Genomic DNA, 19,923 nt, shown 5'->3' with positions numbered 1-19,923 from the left:
TTTGTTTTTTTCTGCTTTTTCGGGCTGCAACTTGTGGCACATGGAGGTTCCCAGGCTAGGAGTCAAATCAGAGCTACAGCTGCCGGCCTACGCCACAGCTACAGCCACAGCAACAGCAACATCAGATCCAAGCTGCATCTGCAGTCTACACCACAGCTCATGGCAAACGCCAGATCCTTAACTCAGTGATCAGCCAGGGATTGAACCCTCAACCTCATGGTTCCTAGTCAAATTTGTTTCTGCTGCGCCACAACGGGAACTCCAGTTGTATGTTTTTAAGTGCATTGTTCTACATCACAAAATTAAATTTAAAAATACATTTTTTTCTTTACATTCACATTGCCATTATATTTTCCCTTCTGAGTTTTTTTTTTTTTTTGTCTTTTTGTCTTTTTGCCATTTCTTTGGCCACTCCCGAGGCATATGGAGGTTCCCAGGCTAGGGGTCGAATCGGAGCCATAGCTGCTGGCCTATGCCAGAGCCACAGCAACTCAGGATCTGAGCTGCGTCTGCAACCTGTGCTGCAGCTCACGGCAACGCCGGATCCTTAACCCACTGAGCAAGGCCAGGGATCGAACCCGCAACCTCATGATTCCTAGTCGGATTCGTTAACCACTGAGCCACAACGGGAACTCCCCCTCCCTTCTGAGTTTTATTTGTTTATTTTTTTCTTTTTTTAAGGGCCATACCTGCAGCATGTGGAAATTCTCAGGCTAGGGGTTGAAGCTGAGCTTCAGCTGCTGGCCTACACCACAGCCATAGCAATGTGGGATCCAAGCCAAGTCTGCGACCTACACTACAGCTCATGGCCACACCACAGCTCACGGCAGATCCTTAACCCACTGAGTGAGGTCAGGGATCGAACCCGCATCCTCATGGATTGTAGTTGGGTTCATTATTGCTAAGCCACAATGGGAACTCCCTTGAGTTTTATTCTAATACTTGAAATGTTTGTGTTTGATTATTATATTAGTATTACCATATATTATTACTTACAATAGTTTCCACAACAAACCCTGTAAATGGTCTTTAATTGCTTGTGATAAGGCTCTAGTTAAACATATTTCTATATTGAATTATTTTATTAATATACAGTTGATTAAAAATACAAGTATATTATACTTTTGATATGTTCTTTTTACATTTAGTAATTATTAGAAATGCATTTTTAATCTGATAGATAATTGTCCTCAGTCCATGTATCCCTGAATAATTGTTATATTGCTAGAATGAGGCAGAATATAGCTTCAATTTTATATACATACATATACATGTATGTGAATAATATGACTATACTAATACGTATATTCTTGTGTGCATATGTATAGATACACATATGGACACACAAGGATATATTATATATATATATATATTAGATGCAGGGATTAAGAAACTTTACATGTGATGCCAATGGAATAAAATTTTTAGGGCAGTGTAACAAAATCTTTTTAATTCCTTTGGAGTATTTGGCACAAATCACATTGTAATCTGTTGTCGGTCTTCTAAAAATATAATTTTATGAATATATAATTACCATACCATACAATTCTCCCATTTAAAATACATAGTTCAGGAGTTCTCCTTGTAGTTCAGCAAATACGGGTTCATTCTCTGGCCTCACTCAGTGGGTTAAGGATCCACCATCGCCGCAAGCTGTGATGTAGGTCACAAATGTAGCAGAGATCCAGTGTTGCTGTGGCGCAGGCCAGCAGCTACAGCTCTGATTCGAAGCCTAGGAACTTCCATATACTGCAGGTGTGGCTATAAGAAAGGAAAGAAGGATGCACAGAAAGACAGATAGCAACTATAAGAAAGAAGGATAGGTAGGTAGATAGATACATGAAATAATTCTTTGTTTTTTAATATACTCAGAGTTGTACAACTATCACCACATTTTAGAACATTTTGACAACCCCTAAAGAAACTATTAGCATTTATATTCCATTACCCCCTCAACCTTTGTATCCTCTCCAGGTACCCATAGCCTTAGGAAACTGCCAGGTAAATCCTGTCTGTATGGATTTACCTATTATGAACATTACATATGAATAGAGTCATAATATGTAGTATTTTTTGACTGGATTTAATTTAGAATAATGTTTCCAAGGTTTATCCTTATTGAAGCATATATCAGTGTTTTTATTCCTTCATATATTTCTTTTTCCTGAATAATATTTCATTGAATGCCTATACTACAGTTTATCTACTCACCAGTGGATGAACATTTGGGTTTTTCCACTTTCTGGCTATTATGAATAATGCTACTGTGAACATTGTGTACAAGTCTTTATGTGTATTGTATAGTTTCATTTTCTTGGACACATACCTGGAAATGGAATTGCTGGGTCATATGGTAACTTGCTGTTTAACTTTCTGAGGAACCGACAGACTGTCCAACATGGCTGCACTAAATAGTACAGTCCCACCAGCAGTGTGTGAGAATTCCAGTTTCTCCACATCTTGTTAACACTTGCTAGTTTGGATGTTTTTTATTATAGCCACCCCAGTGGGGGGACATGGTCTTCTCATTGTAGTTTTGTCATGAATATGTGTTTTGTTTTGTTTTTTTTTTTGGCCACACCTGTGGCATGATGAAGTTCCCAGGCCAGGGATTGAATATAGCAGGGACCCGAGCCACAACAGTGACAACACCAGATCCTTACACCACTGAGCCACTAGGGAACTTCATGAATGTGTTTTGTTTTCTTTTTTAAATAACTTTCAAAATTAGATTTTCAGAAAAATTGTGAAGAAAGTACAGATAGATCCCATTATTCCCACACCTGCCAGTTTTCTCTTTTATTAACATCTGACATTAGTGTGCTTTATTTATTACAATTAGTGAACCAGTATTAATACATTATTATTTAGTAATGTTCATACCTTTCCTTAGTTTTTACCTGATGTCATTTTTCTGCTCTAGGGGTCTTCATGTATGAAAGATAACATATTATATTTAGTAGGCATTTCTTCTCAGGCAGCTGTGACAGTTTTTTGGACTTGCCTATTTTTTTAGATGACCTTGACAATTTTTAGGAGTACTGATCAGGTGTTTTTGTAGCATGCCCTCCAACTGGAATTTTTCTGTTTTTTCTGCTTATTATATCAGAGTTATGAGTACTAGGGAGGAACACATGCAGGTAAAATACATTTTCATCATGTTGTATCAAGGGTGCATACGGTCAGTATGACACTCCTGATGTTCACATTCATCGCCTGGCTGAGACTTTTTTTAGGGCTTCTCCACTGTAAAGTTATTCCTTTCCAAAAACCTTTCCATTCTGTTTTCTTTGGAAAGAAGGAAAGTCATAGGTGCAGCCCACACTAAAGGAATGGGGCACTATACTCCCTTGGGGCTGATACCTGTATAAATTATTTCAAGTTCTTCTGCACGGAAGATTAATCTACTCTCCCCCTTTTATTAATTCAGTCATTTTTAATCATTTTAATGGTCCGGAAGGTAGTAACTTGATTAGAATCTCCACTTTTGTCAAGAATAGAGAATTGGGGAGTTCCCATCATAGCTCAGTGTAAATGAATCTTACTAGTATCGACAAAGATGCAGGTTCGATCCCTGGCCTCGCTCAGTGGGTTAAGAATCCAGCGTTGCCATGGCTGTGGCATAGGCCAGCAGCTACAACTGTGATTGGACCCCTAGCCAGGGAACCTCCACATGCCATGGGTGCAGCCCTAAAACAAAAACAAAAACAAATTGGAAGCTTCCTAATGTGCACAAGGAGTTTTTAACCTGTAATAACCAAGTTATATATTTGCTTCTCACTTACTGGGAAGTGTATACCAAAAAGTCTATTTAGAACATAGCAGATGACTATAGATTATGCTCACTCATTTCTTTAGGTACTTTTGTTCCATCCAGTGTACTTAGAAAGGATTGAGAAAATAGATATATTTTGGATTTCAGCACATCTTGCCAGTATATATTTTTAATCAGAAAAAAGTGACCCCTCTTTTTAATTCAAATAAATGCATTGATATACTTCATCTTGATAAACATGCCTCTGAGTAATTCTCAGATCATGCATAGAGACTTGCCATAACTTTATTATGCCTATGAAATAAGGAATCACCATGTATTCCTTATACTTTCTACTTTAATGGACTCTCCCTCAGAGATGATGCATTTCTTAATAATAATAGGGTGAAATTAGTGAATTCATTTTAATAAAAATAAAATTCCAGTAACCCTAGTCTTTATATATCTGAATTATTATACTCAGCCACATAGCAAAATACTCCTTTGTTTTTAAAACAAGAAAAACAGTCAGCTCTGTGTGTAAATTTCTTTTTGTTTTGTACTTCTGATGTTTCATCACTACTGGGCAATGCACTATAGGAGTGTGTGGGAGGTATGCATTTCTTGTAAAGGGCAATTGTGGAAAGGGAGTTTAGAAAAGAGAACTGATAGGATACTTCATAAACCTCCAGGGGCATGTTTATATTAGTTTTGAAACCATTGCTTTACATAGGAGCTTTTATGATTATTAGCAAAATTAGTGTATTTCCACTTCTTCATACCCTCATATCCCCACAAATAATTGTTACCTGATTATTTGTACCTTCAACTTTACTTACGCATACTCCCCATCTTTTAACTTTTAAATATTATTGTTTCTTTATTTTTTTTTTTTTGTCTTTTTTTTTGTCTTTTGTCTTTTGCTGCTGTTGTTGTTGTTGCTATTTCTTGGGCCGCTCCCGCGGCATATGGAGGTTCCCAGGCTAGGGGTTGAATCGGAGCTGTAGCCACTGGCCTATGCCAGAGCCACAGCAACGCGGGATCCGAGCCGCGTCTGCAACCTACACCACAGCTCACGGCAACACCGGATCCTTAACCTACTGAGCAAGTCCAGGGATCAAACCTGAAACCTCATGGTTCCCAGTCAGATTCATTAACCACTGAGCCACTATGGGAACTCCCTATTTCTCATTTAATCCATTTAGAGGCAGGAAATTTTTTCCATATTAAAATGCTGTCTAAAACTACTTTGGCCATTTTGGGTACCAGCCTCATTTTTTTTCCCCTCTTTCTCTAGGTCCTCAGGTTGCCTGACTCCCAATTTAAATGCATTCCCTGGACTTTGCCTCAGGGATCATCTTCCCTGCTTTTATGCTTTTTGGTTTAGAAGCTTTACAATCAGAACCTGGTTATTTTCAGATTACCCCTCTGATCTTATTCCATGACTTTAAAAATGTATTTGCATTGGAAATCATTAGTTACCTTCTTGGACCTTTTTGTTTCTTAGTTCCATGTAATCATTGGATGATTCTTCAGTGTGGTATTTTTGAGGTGGGAGAGTGAATGGAGAGTTTGGTGTTGATGGATTTCTAGGAGGACCTAGAGTGTTTTGAATGCCTTGTGGAACCTCATGTGCCGAGAACTCTGAAAAGTCAGGAAAGCACTACCTAATGTAGAACGCTTTTCCCTTCCCAGTTGGTTTCTCTGTTATTTGTTTTGCGAGAAGGGGGTTCTAGTTAATTGTACCTACTTTCCGTAGGTCATGTATGGCAGTGAACTAAGTGTGGCACATGAGGTTCCACAAGAGGCAAGATATGAGGTGCCAAAGATATCCCTGATATCCTTTGGGGGCTAAATTGTCCAGAGTCAGTAGTTGTCCAGCTAATGGTTCTGAGCTCCATATCCAGTTTATTATGGCTGTGGCAAGACAGCAGTGGAGGTGGCATAAAGTTCAGTTCAACCCATTGTACGGTCTTTTTTATTTTTGTTTATTTATTTATTTATTTTTGCTTTTCAGGGCTGCTCCCTCGGCATGTAGAAGTTCCTAGGCCAGGGGTCAAATTGGAGCTACAGCTGCTGGCCTGCACCACAGCTTACAGCAATGCCAGATCCTTAACCCACTGAGAAGTCCAGGGATCGAACCCACATCCTCATGGGTCCTGGTCGGGTTTGCTACCTCTTGAGCCACGATGGGAACTCTCATGTTGTAGGGTCTTGACTGCTGCATGGCACTGTTATCTGAAAGTTGATTTTTGTTCACATATATTTGGACTTATACATGATTGCCTGTACTAATCTTTCATTTAGCACCTCAGTAAACATATTTAGAAATGAAGTTTTATGTAGAACACTTTTTTTAACCTGAATAACAGTTCTTTTTGAGAGCCTAAGTCAATTTCTATAACTAGACCTAGTGAGTAGTTGAGAGTTGGCCCAAGGGGAAAACAAGAAAAACATGGTTTTGCTACAGTTGTTGGGTTCCAGAGCATCAGCCCGCTATTCCACTAATAGCTTAGTAGTTCTCCTCTTCTTAGAGGAAACTAGGATACTTTTTCTGGAAGAAGGGGTACAGAGGCCTATCCTCAGATGTCTGGGATTAAGTTTAGGGGACTGAGAGTTCCTTATGGAAGTGAGAAATTTTGAGGAGTCGGGTTTAGTCAGCAAAAAAATGAAGTTGGGAGGGTGGTGGCTCATGATGCTGCCACATGCATCTGATTAGGAGCCCACAGCACCATGCATCTTCTTCTTAGTAGAAGAAACAAAATGTGCCATTATCCACACTGTCTAGAACCAAGTGGGAGCTTTCTAGGGTGGGGTTCTCAGTTGCAGTAGAATTCATAAGTGCTTTCTCTGAGACACCACCCCCAGAACTACCTACCATACCTCTGCAGGCTCTTGGACAAGAAAGTAGTCTTTAGTAGGATTTTGCTTTCCTTTGAAGGATGGATAACAGTGTTTTCTTTGCCACTGTGAAGCTACAGCATAGGACCAGTTTTATGGATCCACTCCAGAGGCCATGGCTTCATATAGAAGGGTCTCTCAGGAGTAGGGTAGAGGATGTTTCCCTGCCCATCTTCTCTACAGCCTACTCAAAGGACAGGGAGCTAAGGACCACCCCAAGTATTATTAGATGGCAAAGTAGGCAAGGTCAGAGGAGATGGCTATAGCTATGTTATTTCTAGGGCTCCTATAAACCCAGCTCTGAGCTAGAGCGATTTTTTTTTTCTTCCTTGACATTTGCACATTGTATCCCACTGAACTCAGTTTGCTAGTTTCATCCTGTGCAATTGATATATTTTTTGTGTATTTAAAAATTTTCCCTTTTAAACTAAAATATTCTGACGTTGTGGTTTTGTGTATTTTAATCTGAGACCCTTGTTCCTGCCATGTGTTCTCAGGGATGTGTCAGTCAGCAGAAGCTCCAGGGACTACACAGCAGGAACTGTTGTATATTGCTGCTTTATCAGCATAAAGAAAAACTATTTGTAGTATGTGACCCATTAAGCTACCACATTTTATCTTCTCAGTCATAACAGAATCTTTTGTCACGATATCGTCTATAAATTCCTCCTCTGCCTTGAAAATATAGAACAAGGACTGAGTTTAACTGGGTCATCTTCTGGTGTTACTGATCCATCTTTTTTTGGGTGGGGGGAGGGTGCATACCCACAGCATATGGAAATTCCCAGGCTAGGGGTTGACTCGGAGTTGCAGCTGCCAGCTATACCACAGCCACAGTGGTGTGGGTTCTGAGCCACATTTGTGACCTATGCTGCAGCTTGAGGCAATGTCGGATCCTTATTAACCCATTGAGCAGGGCCAGGTATCAAACCTATGTCTGTATGGATCCTAGTTGGGTTTGTTACTGCTGAGCCACAGTGGGAACTCCCTGATCCATATTTTGAAATGTATAAATGAGAGATTGAAAGAACCCTTCTAGGTCAACTAGAAGGGTCAGGCACTGAGCTTCACTTCCCCAAACATCAGTTTTTATCATATTAAGGCCTGTAAAACCTAAGAATCTTAAGCTCTCTTACTTTCTATATTTCTGCTTATATTTTAAGAGTCAAGTAAGAGGAGGTTTTTTTTTTTGTTTTTGTTTGTTTGTTTGTTTTGTTTTTTTTAAGAATGAATCCTTTCTATCTCACATGCTGCCTGGAGAGTATGTTTATACATTGGAGGGAAAATGACAATCTCTAATCCCACAAAATTCCAGGTTTCCTGCATGGTTTCCAGGGAGACCCATTAGCCTGTCATATCTCCCTTTAATGTTTTTCTTCTGGAAAAAAAATACAGTAAATGAATAAAGGTTTTTAAATACTTACCCAAACTAACAACAACAAAATAGAAACCAAAGAAAGAGGTAGGAGTTCCCGTTGTGGCTCAGTGGTAATGAACTTAATATCCATGAGGATACGGGTTTGATCCCTGGCCTTGCTTGGTGGGTTAAAGGATCCGGCAATGCTGAGAGCTGTGGTGTAGGTCAAAGACACGCTCAGATCTGGTGTTGCTGTGGCTGCAGCGTAGGCCAGCAGCTACAGCTCCAATTCATCCCCTAGCCCAGGAACCTCCCCATATGCCACCATTGTGGCCCTAAAAAGACCAAAAATTTAAAAAAAAAAAAAAAAAAGCAAAAAACAGGGGGAGGGGGTAAACATTGGAATAGCTCTAGGAATAATTGTTTTGTATATTCTACCAGTATTGTCTTCCTAGTTCAGTTTTTCCATTCTTTGAAGGTAGGATTAATAATACTTCACTTGTAGAGTTGTTTACCATGCTACGGTGTAACACCTTTGTTAAATTATTTTGGTAGAAGTGCTATATATGATACTGCTTCCCAGTTTTTTACAGTCATGGTACATAGAAAAAAGAGTATTTGTAGATCATAATGCAGTAAACTAAAGATGCTCCTTTGGCCAGTTATTGTTCCAGGGGCTTAAGTTGTCCCAAGTTCTGTTCTCCCAACTGCCTGAGGGAATCACACATAATTTACCTATAACCCACTCACAATATACTATTTGGGAAATTTTGAATAGGAGTATCACATATGAATTGCATCAGGAATCTTTGTTAGAGGCGGGGAAAAACGTCTCTATTCTTTTTTGCTCTACATTGGCCTTACTGTTAGGAAGGCTCTCAACACTTGGTGACAGAGATGGCCTCGTGACCTAGGATTTCCCTGGTCTCACAGTTGTCAGTCCAACTACCTTTCTGCTATTAGTTTATAACCATCATAGTTCCCACCAGGGTTCTGATTGGCCCAGTTTGGTGAAATCCTTTGCCAGCGCTGTGTAACGCTGTGGGTAGGTAAGTTTTTTTTTAATGAAGGTGTGCCATGGTTGGTATTTGAAGGTGTACTAGGAGAAGGAAATTAACCTCGCCAGGACCAGTGGAAAGGATTCCCTGTACAAAAATGACTTTGCTCTCCAGCCAAATGAGGAAGTAAAAACGTTCTGGGCTAATAACCAATATCACAGTCAACTGAAGTTAGTGCCTAATGTTTCTGAAAGCATCATTCACTTAAAAGTAGTACCTGGTTAGAAGTGAGGTCCTTTTCCTTTTGATGGGCAGGGATGATTCACCGTTTTAAAAAAATTATTTCTCAATGTGGTATTTTAATAATAAACACAAGATGTAAGAAAATTAACTTACTGAAACCACTTGTGGGAAAAATTTCCTAATTCAGTGAATATAATTCATCTAGTCCTGTGTTGTCCAGTGTGGAGAGCCACTAACTACATGTGGCTATTTAAACTTAATATTAGAAACTCATTTCTTCAGTTGTGTGGTCTCCTTTTCAAAGTGCTCCATGACCACCTGTGGCTAGTGGTGACCATATTGGATAATACAAATTACATATTTCCATCATTACCAGTGCTGATCTGGTTAAGTTAAACCAATTTGGTTTTATCCTGCTTATTTTTGTAACAGCCTTTTTTTTTTTTTTTTTTTTTCCCTGAAGCAGTCCTTATGGAATTTCCTACACACATTTTTCTTTTGCTTCTAAGATACTGTCAGTCTGTTTCCCACTTTTGGCAGTAATGAATTTCTATGAATCTTAGTATAATTACCAAAGAAATCCAGAAGGATGGCGGCGGGGGGTGGGGTACAATAAGGAGTTATTCTTAACCTAATAGGAAGGGGGGTATATGTATATGTAAATGGATTTCTTTGAAAGTTTCTTTGTCATAGTCTTGTATAATCACATAACAAAACTCTTTACCCTTTTTAGGAAAAGGTTTCATCAAATCAAACATCTAATTGCCTGGTTCCCTCCCTTTATTTTTTGCTTGGGGCCAGGAGCAAAAGGCTATTTTGCAACAACACAATCTATAACCTCGCACCAATGAGAAAAGGTAGAGAAATTTAATTTTTCCTCCCATGTTTCTCCTTACCTATATGCACATAGCTTTTAGGGGGGAAAAGCCTGGGAACTATTTTGGACAATTTTGGAGCTTATTCAGCTTATTTTGTCTATCTTTATTCCCTGTGATTAAGGTGTCTAGTTTTTATATGTGGATGAAAATTTCCCACAAGATTTCTAAGCCCCGAGAGAGCAGGGATGGCATCTAACTCACTCACTATTGTACATCCAACATCTCACTTGGTGCCTCTGGCACATAGTAAGTGCTTAGTAAATATTTTTGAATCAAGATTCCTATTATTCAGAAACTAATTCTTCCATGTCGAGGCTATTGCTTTTTCTCCTGCTTAATTCTGTCTTGCTTCCCTTAGAGGTATGGAAAAGAAATTATTTTGTATATGATACTGTTTCTTAACTCTTCCCTGCAGGTATGATACAAAATAGATATATGGAGTAGCACCATTTATCCTCTCCCATGAAAAGATTGCCTTCAAGCTAATTTTTTTCTTTTTTGCTTCTGTCTTTTCCTGTTGCACTTGTAATTTTTAAAATACGTTCCAGACCTTCATTTTTTTGTAGATCGTAGCCTTTTAAGACAGCACCTTCTACAGAGTTCATGTTTTGCCTTGCAACATGGCCTTTATGCTAAACTCAGATTCCCTCTGCTTTGTCTCCCAGGTAGCAACTTATTCCTAGCTTAGCCAGATGGGTACTGAAAAGAAAATTTTGGCACTCTTTCCATTCCCCAAAGGCCTCAAATATGATAGTCTTAAATTTATAACAAAATACTCTTGAATACTGTGAGTATGAGTATTCGTAGCTGACCCTTTCTTCCTGTTTTTAGGACTATCCTGTTAAGTGTAATCTCATTGCTTAACGAGCCCAACACCTTCTCCCCAGCCAATGTGGATGCTTCGGTTATGTTCAGGAAATGGAGGGACAGTAAAGGAAAAGACAAAGAATATGCTGAAATCATTAGGTAAGGTGTTTTGTCTTCTGTTTGATTACTTTGTCTTCACATAGTGGAATCAAAGTCCATTTCTCTCAATTGGATTTATTGTTTAGGAAGAGATTTCTGCCTGAGCCTAATGACTTTGGCTTTTGGGAGAAAACACACTAGAAGATAATGCTGTGGCGTATCTGTTTCCTGGGAACCAAAACTTCCAGGTTCTGAACTAGTCAAGTTTGCAAACTCTTGCTCCTAATCATTTTAGGACATTGTTCTGGACTTTCAGCATGTCCTTTAAGTGTAGCAAACACTCAAGCCCTTCCAGACATTCCAAGTATTTTTACTTTCAAAATTTTTATTACCCTTTGGCCTTTTTGACCATAGCAGCAAGTTTCTTCTGGGTATCATTATCAGCAGTACTAGCATATGGTTTAACAGAGCCCTAGAATAAGAATCAAGAGACTTGGAATCTTCTCCTAGCTCTGCCACCCCTCATGTGACCTTTTTATAAGTTAACTTTCTGGGATCTTTAGTTTACCATCTAAAAAGGGATAGTGAATACTGATAAAATATACTATAAAAGGGATACTCAATCCTGAGTACTCCAGGATTAATTAAGGACAGTTCCAGCACAGTCTGTTTACAGGACTTTTAGTAAGCACTAGAATTTACACAAATCACGTCCTTCTCTGTATAGTTGACATGGTACTTTGTGATATGAAAAAAAAGGCAGAGAAATGCATGTCATCTGACAGCCAAATAATAATAGATGCGACCCTCTCCCTAAATCCAGTCATTTAATGAGATTACAAGGATAGAATCTGGGCATCTATATTTTGGTTCTATTTCAAAGATTGATGAAAGTTTAGACATGAAGTAGAGTGAGGAAGCATTCCCGTCTTTCACCTCAAACAGGACTAGAGCCTAATGTTCACGGAAAGGAGGATTTAAGGCACAGTCTGTCTTAGTGAGGAGCTCATAGTTTTGATTGTAAACAAACAAATGACTGTAATATGATCTCTAGAAGCTTACACGAGATGCAGTAGAAGGAATATATAATGCTGTGGAGTTCCTAGGAGAGATGATGCCTCGTAACCAAGATTTTTTCAGGTAAAAAGAGGAAGGAAAAAGACTCTTCAGAGAGAAACTGTTTGGTAAAACACAGGTGTGAACAGCATGAGAATTGTAAGTAGTTGTACTTGAATGTAAATTCTGATTTAAGAAGTAATGAAATTAAAAGGTACTGAAGTCATAAGGCATTTGGTCCTTAATCTTAGAGGTAATGGAGTGTCACTTAAAGATTTTGGGGAGGGACAATCCTATTTGAGTTCCAGTGTTGACCAGGTGACAAGCATCATGGTTGATCTGAAAACTAAATTGAAAATACTTCACTTTGGAGATGATGATTTTTAGGAACTGAATACTCTTAGTGAGAAGAAAGACGGCAGAAACCAGCTGTGGAGGTGGGCAGTGGTAAATGCAGGCTTGTAGAGTTAGGGTTCCTTTGGAACATTAGGATTGAGACATATACTAATATAGGGGTATAGAGTTGAGAAGAGAGGGCTGGGCCCTGATGAATTGCAAACTGTCAGTCAGTATAAAGGGTTAAAACCATGGGAATGGATAAGATAGTTAAGCTTGGAAGCCCCAACATCAGGTGCAAGGCAGCAAGAGTGACTAATGAAATCTAATTAAAGAGGCAGGAGGAGGACAGGGAGAATAGTGGCTTGATGTTTTCTCACGTCCCCTAAGGGGTCAAATTTTAACTTATTGAAGGAAGCATTAACCTTCATGCATTCAAACAGTCAATATTTGTTACACAGCTGTATGTGTATTCTAGGAACTGAGGAAATAGAATTAGATAGACAAGTTAGGTTCACACTCAAGGGCAAAGAGAATGACAGAAAAATGAACAATGGAGGAAGATACTAAAGAGGAAAAAAATACTAGATTGTGGTAAGTAGGATATGAATGGCTGCTTTATTTTTTTATTTTATTTTTTTATTTTTTATTTTTTTGGCATTTCTTGGGCTGCTCCCACGGCACATGGAGGTTCCCAGGCTAGGGGTCTAATCAGAGCTGTAGCCACCAGCCTATGCCAGAGGCACAGCAACGCAGGATCCGAGCCACGTCTGCAACCTACACCACAGCTCACGGCCACGCCGGATCGTTAACCCACTGAGCAAGGGCAGGGATCGAACCCGCAACCTCATGGTTCCTAGTCGGATTCGTTAACCACTGCACCACGACGGGAACTCCTGAATGGCTGCTTTAAATTGGATTGCCAAAACAGGCCTCCTCCAAAGTTCAGATCTGAGTGACAAGAAGCAGGCAACCATATGAAGAGCAAAGAGTAACTGGTCCACACAGAAAAACCCAGAGTGGCCTGAATGTTTTGGAATTGGAGAAAGTAATGGTGGTGAGAAAAAGTAGCAGTCAGGTTGATCCTAAGACTTTTGGATTCTACTCTCAGTAGGAAGATTATTGAGTTGTTGGGGTTGCATTTAGTGTGAGAAGACTAGGCAGAAAAAAATCTCTGAGGTGATTTCTGGCTAATGAGCATTTGAGATCCATGGCTTTAAACAGTCTTCAGTAGGGTTGTACACAACGGGCTAGAATGGTGCAGTAGAGGGTGTTTGTCAAATGCTTTTAGGTAAGTAGGTAACAAAGTTCAAAAACCTGAGTCATAAGGAATCTTGGATTATTCAGGCCAATTATATATACATCTATCATCCAGAGACTTATATAAACTCTCTTACCTTCAGGAAACAGGTTTCAGCCACTAAAGCCGAAGCAGAAAAGGATGGAGTGAAGGTCCCCACAACCCTGGCAGAATATTGCATCAAAACTAAAGTGCCTTCCAATGACAACAGCTCAGATTTGCTTTATGACGACTTGTATGACGACGACATTGATGATGAAGATGAGGAGGAGGAAGATGCCGACTGTTATGATGATGATGATTCTGGGAATGAGGAGTCGTGACGCGCTCCTTCAGTGCCCCTGCACTGCCCTGCCGTCTCAGGCCAAAGGGAGGGGAGCAAGTGGGGACCTAGCAGTGGCCCCTCAGCAAAAGCTAGCACGGGGGTGGGGAAATAAACACGGCTCCTGCTGACTCCCCTTAAGGATCTCAGTTTGCTCCTTTTTATGGACCTCTTAATGGAGAGAAAGTAATCCTCCAGAGAATGTCTGAATTCTTGCATTCTTTACCCTTCAATCTCTTTATTGATTTTTTTTTTTTTCTTTTTCTTTGATCCCAAACTCCTGCCTCACTTCGTCTCTACAAAGCGTTCACAGCAAAACACGTTTGGTCTGTTTTTAGATTCTTGAAGAATTAAATAGTCAAGATGTTTCATAAAGACATTTAAGTGTTTAATGCTGGGAACCCATTGGGCGTTCACAAGTGCTGCATATGCTGGGTAGCAAAAAGGAAAAAAAAAAAGCATAAGAAGCATAATACCCCCCCAAAACAAACTTACTTTTTTTTTTTAAAGCAAAATTTGCCAAGGTTTAGCTGCTCATTTACCTTAGTGTGTGTGCATTTGTTCAGCCCCATGGTGGTGAATTTTGTTTCTTTCCCTTCTTAAGGCTGGGGCACAGTGGGCATCAGGGACTTTGTGCTGAACCTGATAAAGTGTGTTCCTAAGGGCATAGCCCCTTCAGCCTCCAAGAAAACCATCCTGACACAGAGGCCTCAGCTACTTTAGGAGAGAAATCAGATTTTGTTTTTTGAAATTGATTGGGATCTAAAGCCTGAAATAAATATTCATACTTTACATAGAACTGAGCACTTGATTGCTATTTATTTTGAAGGCAGTTATTTTCCCCCCAGGGAATGGGGAGAGAGTGGGATTAGTATGTGTGTGGAGTCTTAGTGATGGAAAGTTAAATCACTATGCCAATTTTGGTTGATGCTGCTGGGGGTGAAAATCAAACTACTGGTGACCACTGTTGGGAGAGAAAACATCTGTATTTAACATAACCTTTCCCTGAAAGATACACTCTCACCATGAGGATTTTTTTTTTTTTTTTAAGTAGTCAGTTTGAATTACTCAGTATTACTACTAGGTGCATGTGTTAAGATTTTGGTTTTCATTGAGCTGCTTATACTGATAGTAACTGTGGATATATGTGAGACATGAGTGACTGGCTCCCGCTTTCCTCATTGGCTGTGACCTGGAGTTTCCTTTTCACTGTTCCTGGGCTGTGGATCACAAGCAGAAGCTGTGCATGGAGCTTTCCCCAGAGACTCTCTGACTCTTCTGGCAGAGCCGAGGGAGCTGACTGCAGGCAGTGTCTGGACAACGATAGATCTTCCTGCCATGTGATTGCTGCCGCCGTGATTCCCCTCAATCGTATGTCACTCCGAACAATACCGAGTCCTGTCAGCCTTCACCAACCAGGAATTTCAGAACTTGGTGGTGATTTCTTGTGGGAGCGGGCTAGTTCAAGGAGGGCAGTGTTCTTTCAGTGGGGAAAATTTTGGAGGGAAAATACAGCGTAGTTCATATCCCTGTGCGTTAGCATCAACTCCTTTTCTTCAGATGGTACAGTTCAGAACGACGTAAGAGTTGATGAGGGACAGGGGCAGGGTGGAGCCTGGGACAGAGTAGGTGATGCTTATGTCCTTAGTTCCTCCTTCCTTTCTGATCTCAGGGGTTTCATTCGCTCTTCAAACTCTCCAAACATTTACTAATTCCCAGCAGCCCTGTCTGGACTCATAGTTTTGGTCTGGTATTAAGTGGGAATGTTTAACGTGCTAAGGTTCACATGGGACAGTGTTGAGCCAGTCCCAGAATCTGTCTAAACTCCACAGGCTACCTGCACCCCTGAATCTAGTGACTCCAGTCAGATTCAGAGAACAGAGTAGCTAGCTGTCCTGTGACAGAACACTGAGTGCAAACACACTTAAGTAACACTTAGAGATACCTGCAAATCTTCTGGAGCCCAAAGTCTCCTAATGTTCTGATCGCCCCCACCACCCCTACCCTCCCAACACACACACTCAAGTTTACAGCCAGTAGCTAGGTCTCACTCTATTAGAGCTCTAAAACTAAAGCCTTTCTTTCCCCTTCCTGCACAAGCATTTCTCTCCCAGGGCAGGCCAGACAACTTGGCATTGTGGGAGGTGCTATGCTGCTCAGCCCTGTCCCAGTAGGCCCTGTTGGCCTCTGTTGCACATTGACTCAGGGAGCCAGAGAGCCAGGTGGAGGTCATACCTCTCAGCCCTTTGGGGTGCACAATCAGTCCCCAAAAAGACTGAGATGTGTTGATGTGCTAAGAGGTAGACATCCTAATAGCTCAGACTGACTTGTAAAACCCAGATGCTGGTTCCAGAGCTCTGTCCTGAGAACACAGCCTGTGGCAGAAGACTTGAGCATGTCAATTCTAGTCTTGGGAGTGGAGAGCTCAGGCTCAGGCTACAGTCCTGTGAGTACAGTTGTGATTATTTACTGTAACATGAATTCAGAATCCTGCATTTTTAGGTTCCTTTTGATTCTGATTTGAGGCCTCTGGATGCTCTTTGGGTCTGTGTATTTTGAGGCTGGTGGACAAAGTGTATCATCATGATTCTGCTGTTGCTTCTCACAGTCTTCCTCACTTTCATTTCATATCATTCCAGAGTTCTTTTCTATTAGCCAAACTTTTTTGTAGACCCTTTTGTTCCTCCTCCCTGGTAATTATTTGCTTCTTTATTTGCTGTTGTCCTTTTGTTTAGGACACACCTAGTAAGCGATTGAAGGGGAAAATGTGTAGTTCTCCACTGAAAATTAACTCTCCACCCTTCCTGATTTTTAAAAAGGTTTACATTTACAAAGATTCAGATGCAATTTTCAACTATTCTGAAACCAGCAGGACACACCTGACTTTAATAGTTTTCTTAGCTGAAATTGTAGATGTTTTTCTTCAGTTTAACTTATGAGAAAAGATTACCTGATGCATTTTGTGTTCACCTTCCCCTTTAGTGGTTTATTTTGTCTTTTTCTGCCATCTGTCTACTAATAAAATGTGAAATAAAATATACCTGTATTGCTACTTCCCCCAGGATGACCCTCTTCTTTTGTGTGTGTTAAAATTTAAAGGTGGTTTTAGTATTTCTTCTGTTTTCCTTACAGATTATGCCCAGGGCTCAGCTGAAAAATTAAAACAAATAAAAACCAAATCTTGCTCACCTGACTTTTTTGATACTCTGCTCAGAATAAACATCCCCAAGTCGTTACTAGCTTTTAAAAAAGGTTATTAAAGATACAGCCACTTGTTAACCTTAATTCTGAAATAGGTCATTGTAGTGAGGGAGGAGTGCTCCACTGCCCTCCTTAGGCAGGATTTGTCTTCACCATCACTTGTCATCTAACTTCCTGCTCCTAAAAGCAGGGATCACAAAATTTAGTAATTCTGTTTCAGTTGTAGACACTTTCTTAAAGCCAGCCTCCCAAGCTATTGGGAAGACAGCCCTTGACCTACCTGATGAATGACCATTGATTTTGGAGGTCAAAAGCAGGACAAGACTGGCGTTCCCATTGTGCCTCAGCAGTAACAAACCCAAACTAGTGTCCATGAGGACTCGGCTTTGATCCCTGGCCTCACTCTGTGGGTTAAGGATCCAATGTTGTCATGAGCTGTGGTGTAGATAGCAGACTCAGCTCAGATCCGGTGTTGCTGTGATGTAGGGCCAGAGACTACAGCTCTGATTCAACTCCTAGCCTGGGAACTTTCATATGACACGAGTGTGGCCCTAGAAAGACCAAAAAAAAAAAAAAAAAAAACCAGATAAGACTGTGGCCCTGGGCTGATTCTAGACTTGAAACAAGAAGTTGTAATGCCTAACACCTCAAGGCCCTGAACTAGCTGCCAGGTTGGAACGCCTGCTGGGTTGAGGGTCAGGGACCTGGGTGGGGGACCTTGGGTAAGTCACCTCACCTGACCATACGTCCCAGCGCTCTTGTTTGACAGACACCCTGATTGTTGGTAGCCCTGGTTCCCTCGGAACTGGTGGCCTGAAATCATGCTGGACTAGCTTAGGGGAAGTCAGAATCCTGGCCAGGTGAATGGTGCCTTGGGACTGCTGGACCAGATATTTAGCTCAGGACCCATTTACCTACTTGGTATCACCCTGACCATCATCGTTTCACCACAGCCCCTGTCAAACAAGATCGCATTTGGATGATGAAGATCAGAGGAGAGGATTAGCTGTTCAAACTTATTCTCTCACAGGCCTAGAAGTATGTTCTCAATTCTTTGTTCCTTTGGAAAAAAATCACCCTGCCCTAATATTCCGGTTGCCAGGACATACCCTGTAAGAGACCCCCTTGTCCCCTAAGTCTGTTAGAAAGTCACAAGAAAAACAAAGGGAACTGCAATAAGCACTGCCTGTGCCCGTCTAGAGGGCTGTCTCGTCAGATGTATCCTCTACCTTCTCCCTGGATGGTGACTGGAGGCAAGGCCGGAGGAGGGCCCAGCAAAGCAAGGAAAGCCAGCTGAAGCCCCATAAACCTGTTCCCAGAAAACTGACCACTGGGAGGTCCAGCTTCCCTGGCTCTGTCGTAAAGGTGGCCTCCGCCCTGCACTCTCCCTTAGTCACACCACGCAGAGACCAAGCATGCTCTCAGAACTTTATTAGGTGGAGTTTGGGCAAAAGAGAAAACCTCTCAAACAGTCGTCCGCCTTGTTCAGGACGACCAGAATCGAGGAGACGGGCCCTCACTGAGATGAAAGCAAATCTTTGATTTTTTAGAAGGGGAGCTGAATGGCTGAATACCTCTGAGCGCAAATTCAGATTATTTTTAAAACGGTCAGCCAGACGAAGGCAAGTCTCTGGGGATAAGACCAGACCAGAAGCAAAAGTTCCTGTTCTATATGAAGACAAACAGGTGCCACTTCCTGGGCTGGGGGATGTATCTCTGCTATTCCCAGATCAAGATTTGGTGGAAGGGGGACATGACAAATGACAAAAGGTCCAGGTTCTCAAAAAGAGATGGATAAAGTAATTACACAAGGAAGAAAACGCAAATAATGGTTTACAGGGGAGGGAGATAAGTTGTGATTCTTCATTGGTACCTGACCCCAACTCCCAACCCGCCTCAAACCAGACACTGCCCACCAGGGGGCTGTGTGAAAGCCCTGAAGGCAGAAGGTGGGGAGGGGGTGATTCTGCTACAGCAAGAAGGGGCTTGAGTGAGGGAAGCAGTCCGGCCGCGAGGAGCAGCTGCACCCCACAATCCCCCAAGACGTTTCTCACATTTACAAATACATACATAAATACATTACATACAAGAGCGAGTCTGGGGGCAGGCTCCCCACAGAGGCTCGGCCGACACAGTTACACGTCTCAGGAGCTCTGGGAAGGGGCTCCGGCTCCGTGTGATCTCTCCTGCCCAGGGTAAGACCCACCCAGCCCACCCCACTCTTCAGGGTTCAGTTTGTCCAGTACGGAGAGTTGCCGTAAGCAGGTTTGGAGGCTTGCGACTTGGGCTGCAGGGAGCTGGGCTGGCTGCGCTGGCCGGAGCCACTCTGAGGAGGAGAGAAGGCCGTCAAGGCTGGAGTGGAGCCCCCAGCCCAGGGCAGGATGGCTGCCTCCACCACCGGGCTCACCTGAGCATCCTGCAGGAGGTGGTGGTGTAACAGCTGTGAGGGAGGCTGCTGGTGGGCAGGCAGGATGTGCAAGAAAGGCGGGGGCACGTAACCGGGGGCAGCTCCAGGGGCCAGGGGCCCAGTGGAGCCCAAGGCCGAGGGCAGGCTGAACGGCGGGGGCGGGGTCCCAGCATGAAATCCCTGCTTGTCAAAAGTCTGCAGGGCAGAGACAACCGTGAGGGCCTGCTTGGTGGGACCAGGCACCCCAACCTCCCCTGACTCCCG

General features: G+C 41.7%; 2 protein-coding genes across 14 annotated transcripts in view; one reads left to right on the top strand and one right to left on the bottom strand.

Moving 5' to 3' along the window:
• Positions 1 to 17,113, top strand: part of UBE2R2 (ubiquitin conjugating enzyme E2 R2) — a 120,050-nt gene extending 102,937 nt beyond the window's left edge. The window contains exons 4-5 of the mRNA XM_021064700.1: positions 10,963 to 11,097; positions 13,833 to 17,113. Of these exons, the coding sequence (XP_020920359.1) occupies positions 10,963 to 11,097; positions 13,833 to 14,052 (355 nt within the window). The 3' untranslated portion in view covers positions 14,053 to 17,113. The remainder of the gene's footprint in view (positions 1 to 10,962; positions 11,098 to 13,832) is intronic.
• UBAP2 (ubiquitin associated protein 2) overlaps positions 14,277 to 19,923 on the bottom strand; it is a 141,554-nt gene continuing 135,907 nt past the window's right edge. For 6 of the 13 annotated variants that reach the window (XM_021064691.1, XM_021064695.1, XM_021064694.1 and 3 more), the window contains one exon: positions 14,277 to 19,854. In XM_021064691.1, coding sequence (XP_020920350.1) covers positions 19,483 to 19,854 — 372 coding nt within the window. In that variant the 3' untranslated portion in view covers positions 14,277 to 19,482. The remainder of the gene's footprint in view (positions 19,855 to 19,923) is intronic. The other 7 variants (XM_013980175.2, XM_013980178.2, XM_021064693.1 and 4 more) reach the window with 4 other exon arrangements.

Source organism: Sus scrofa, chromosome 10, assembly GCF_000003025.6.
Source record: "Sus scrofa isolate TJ Tabasco breed Duroc chromosome 10, Sscrofa11.1, whole genome shotgun sequence".
Taxonomy (NCBI): domain Eukaryota; kingdom Metazoa; phylum Chordata; class Mammalia; order Artiodactyla; family Suidae; genus Sus; species Sus scrofa.
The sequence above is the reverse complement of the archived record's forward strand: the minus strand, read 5'-3'. Positions and strand labels throughout refer to the sequence as shown.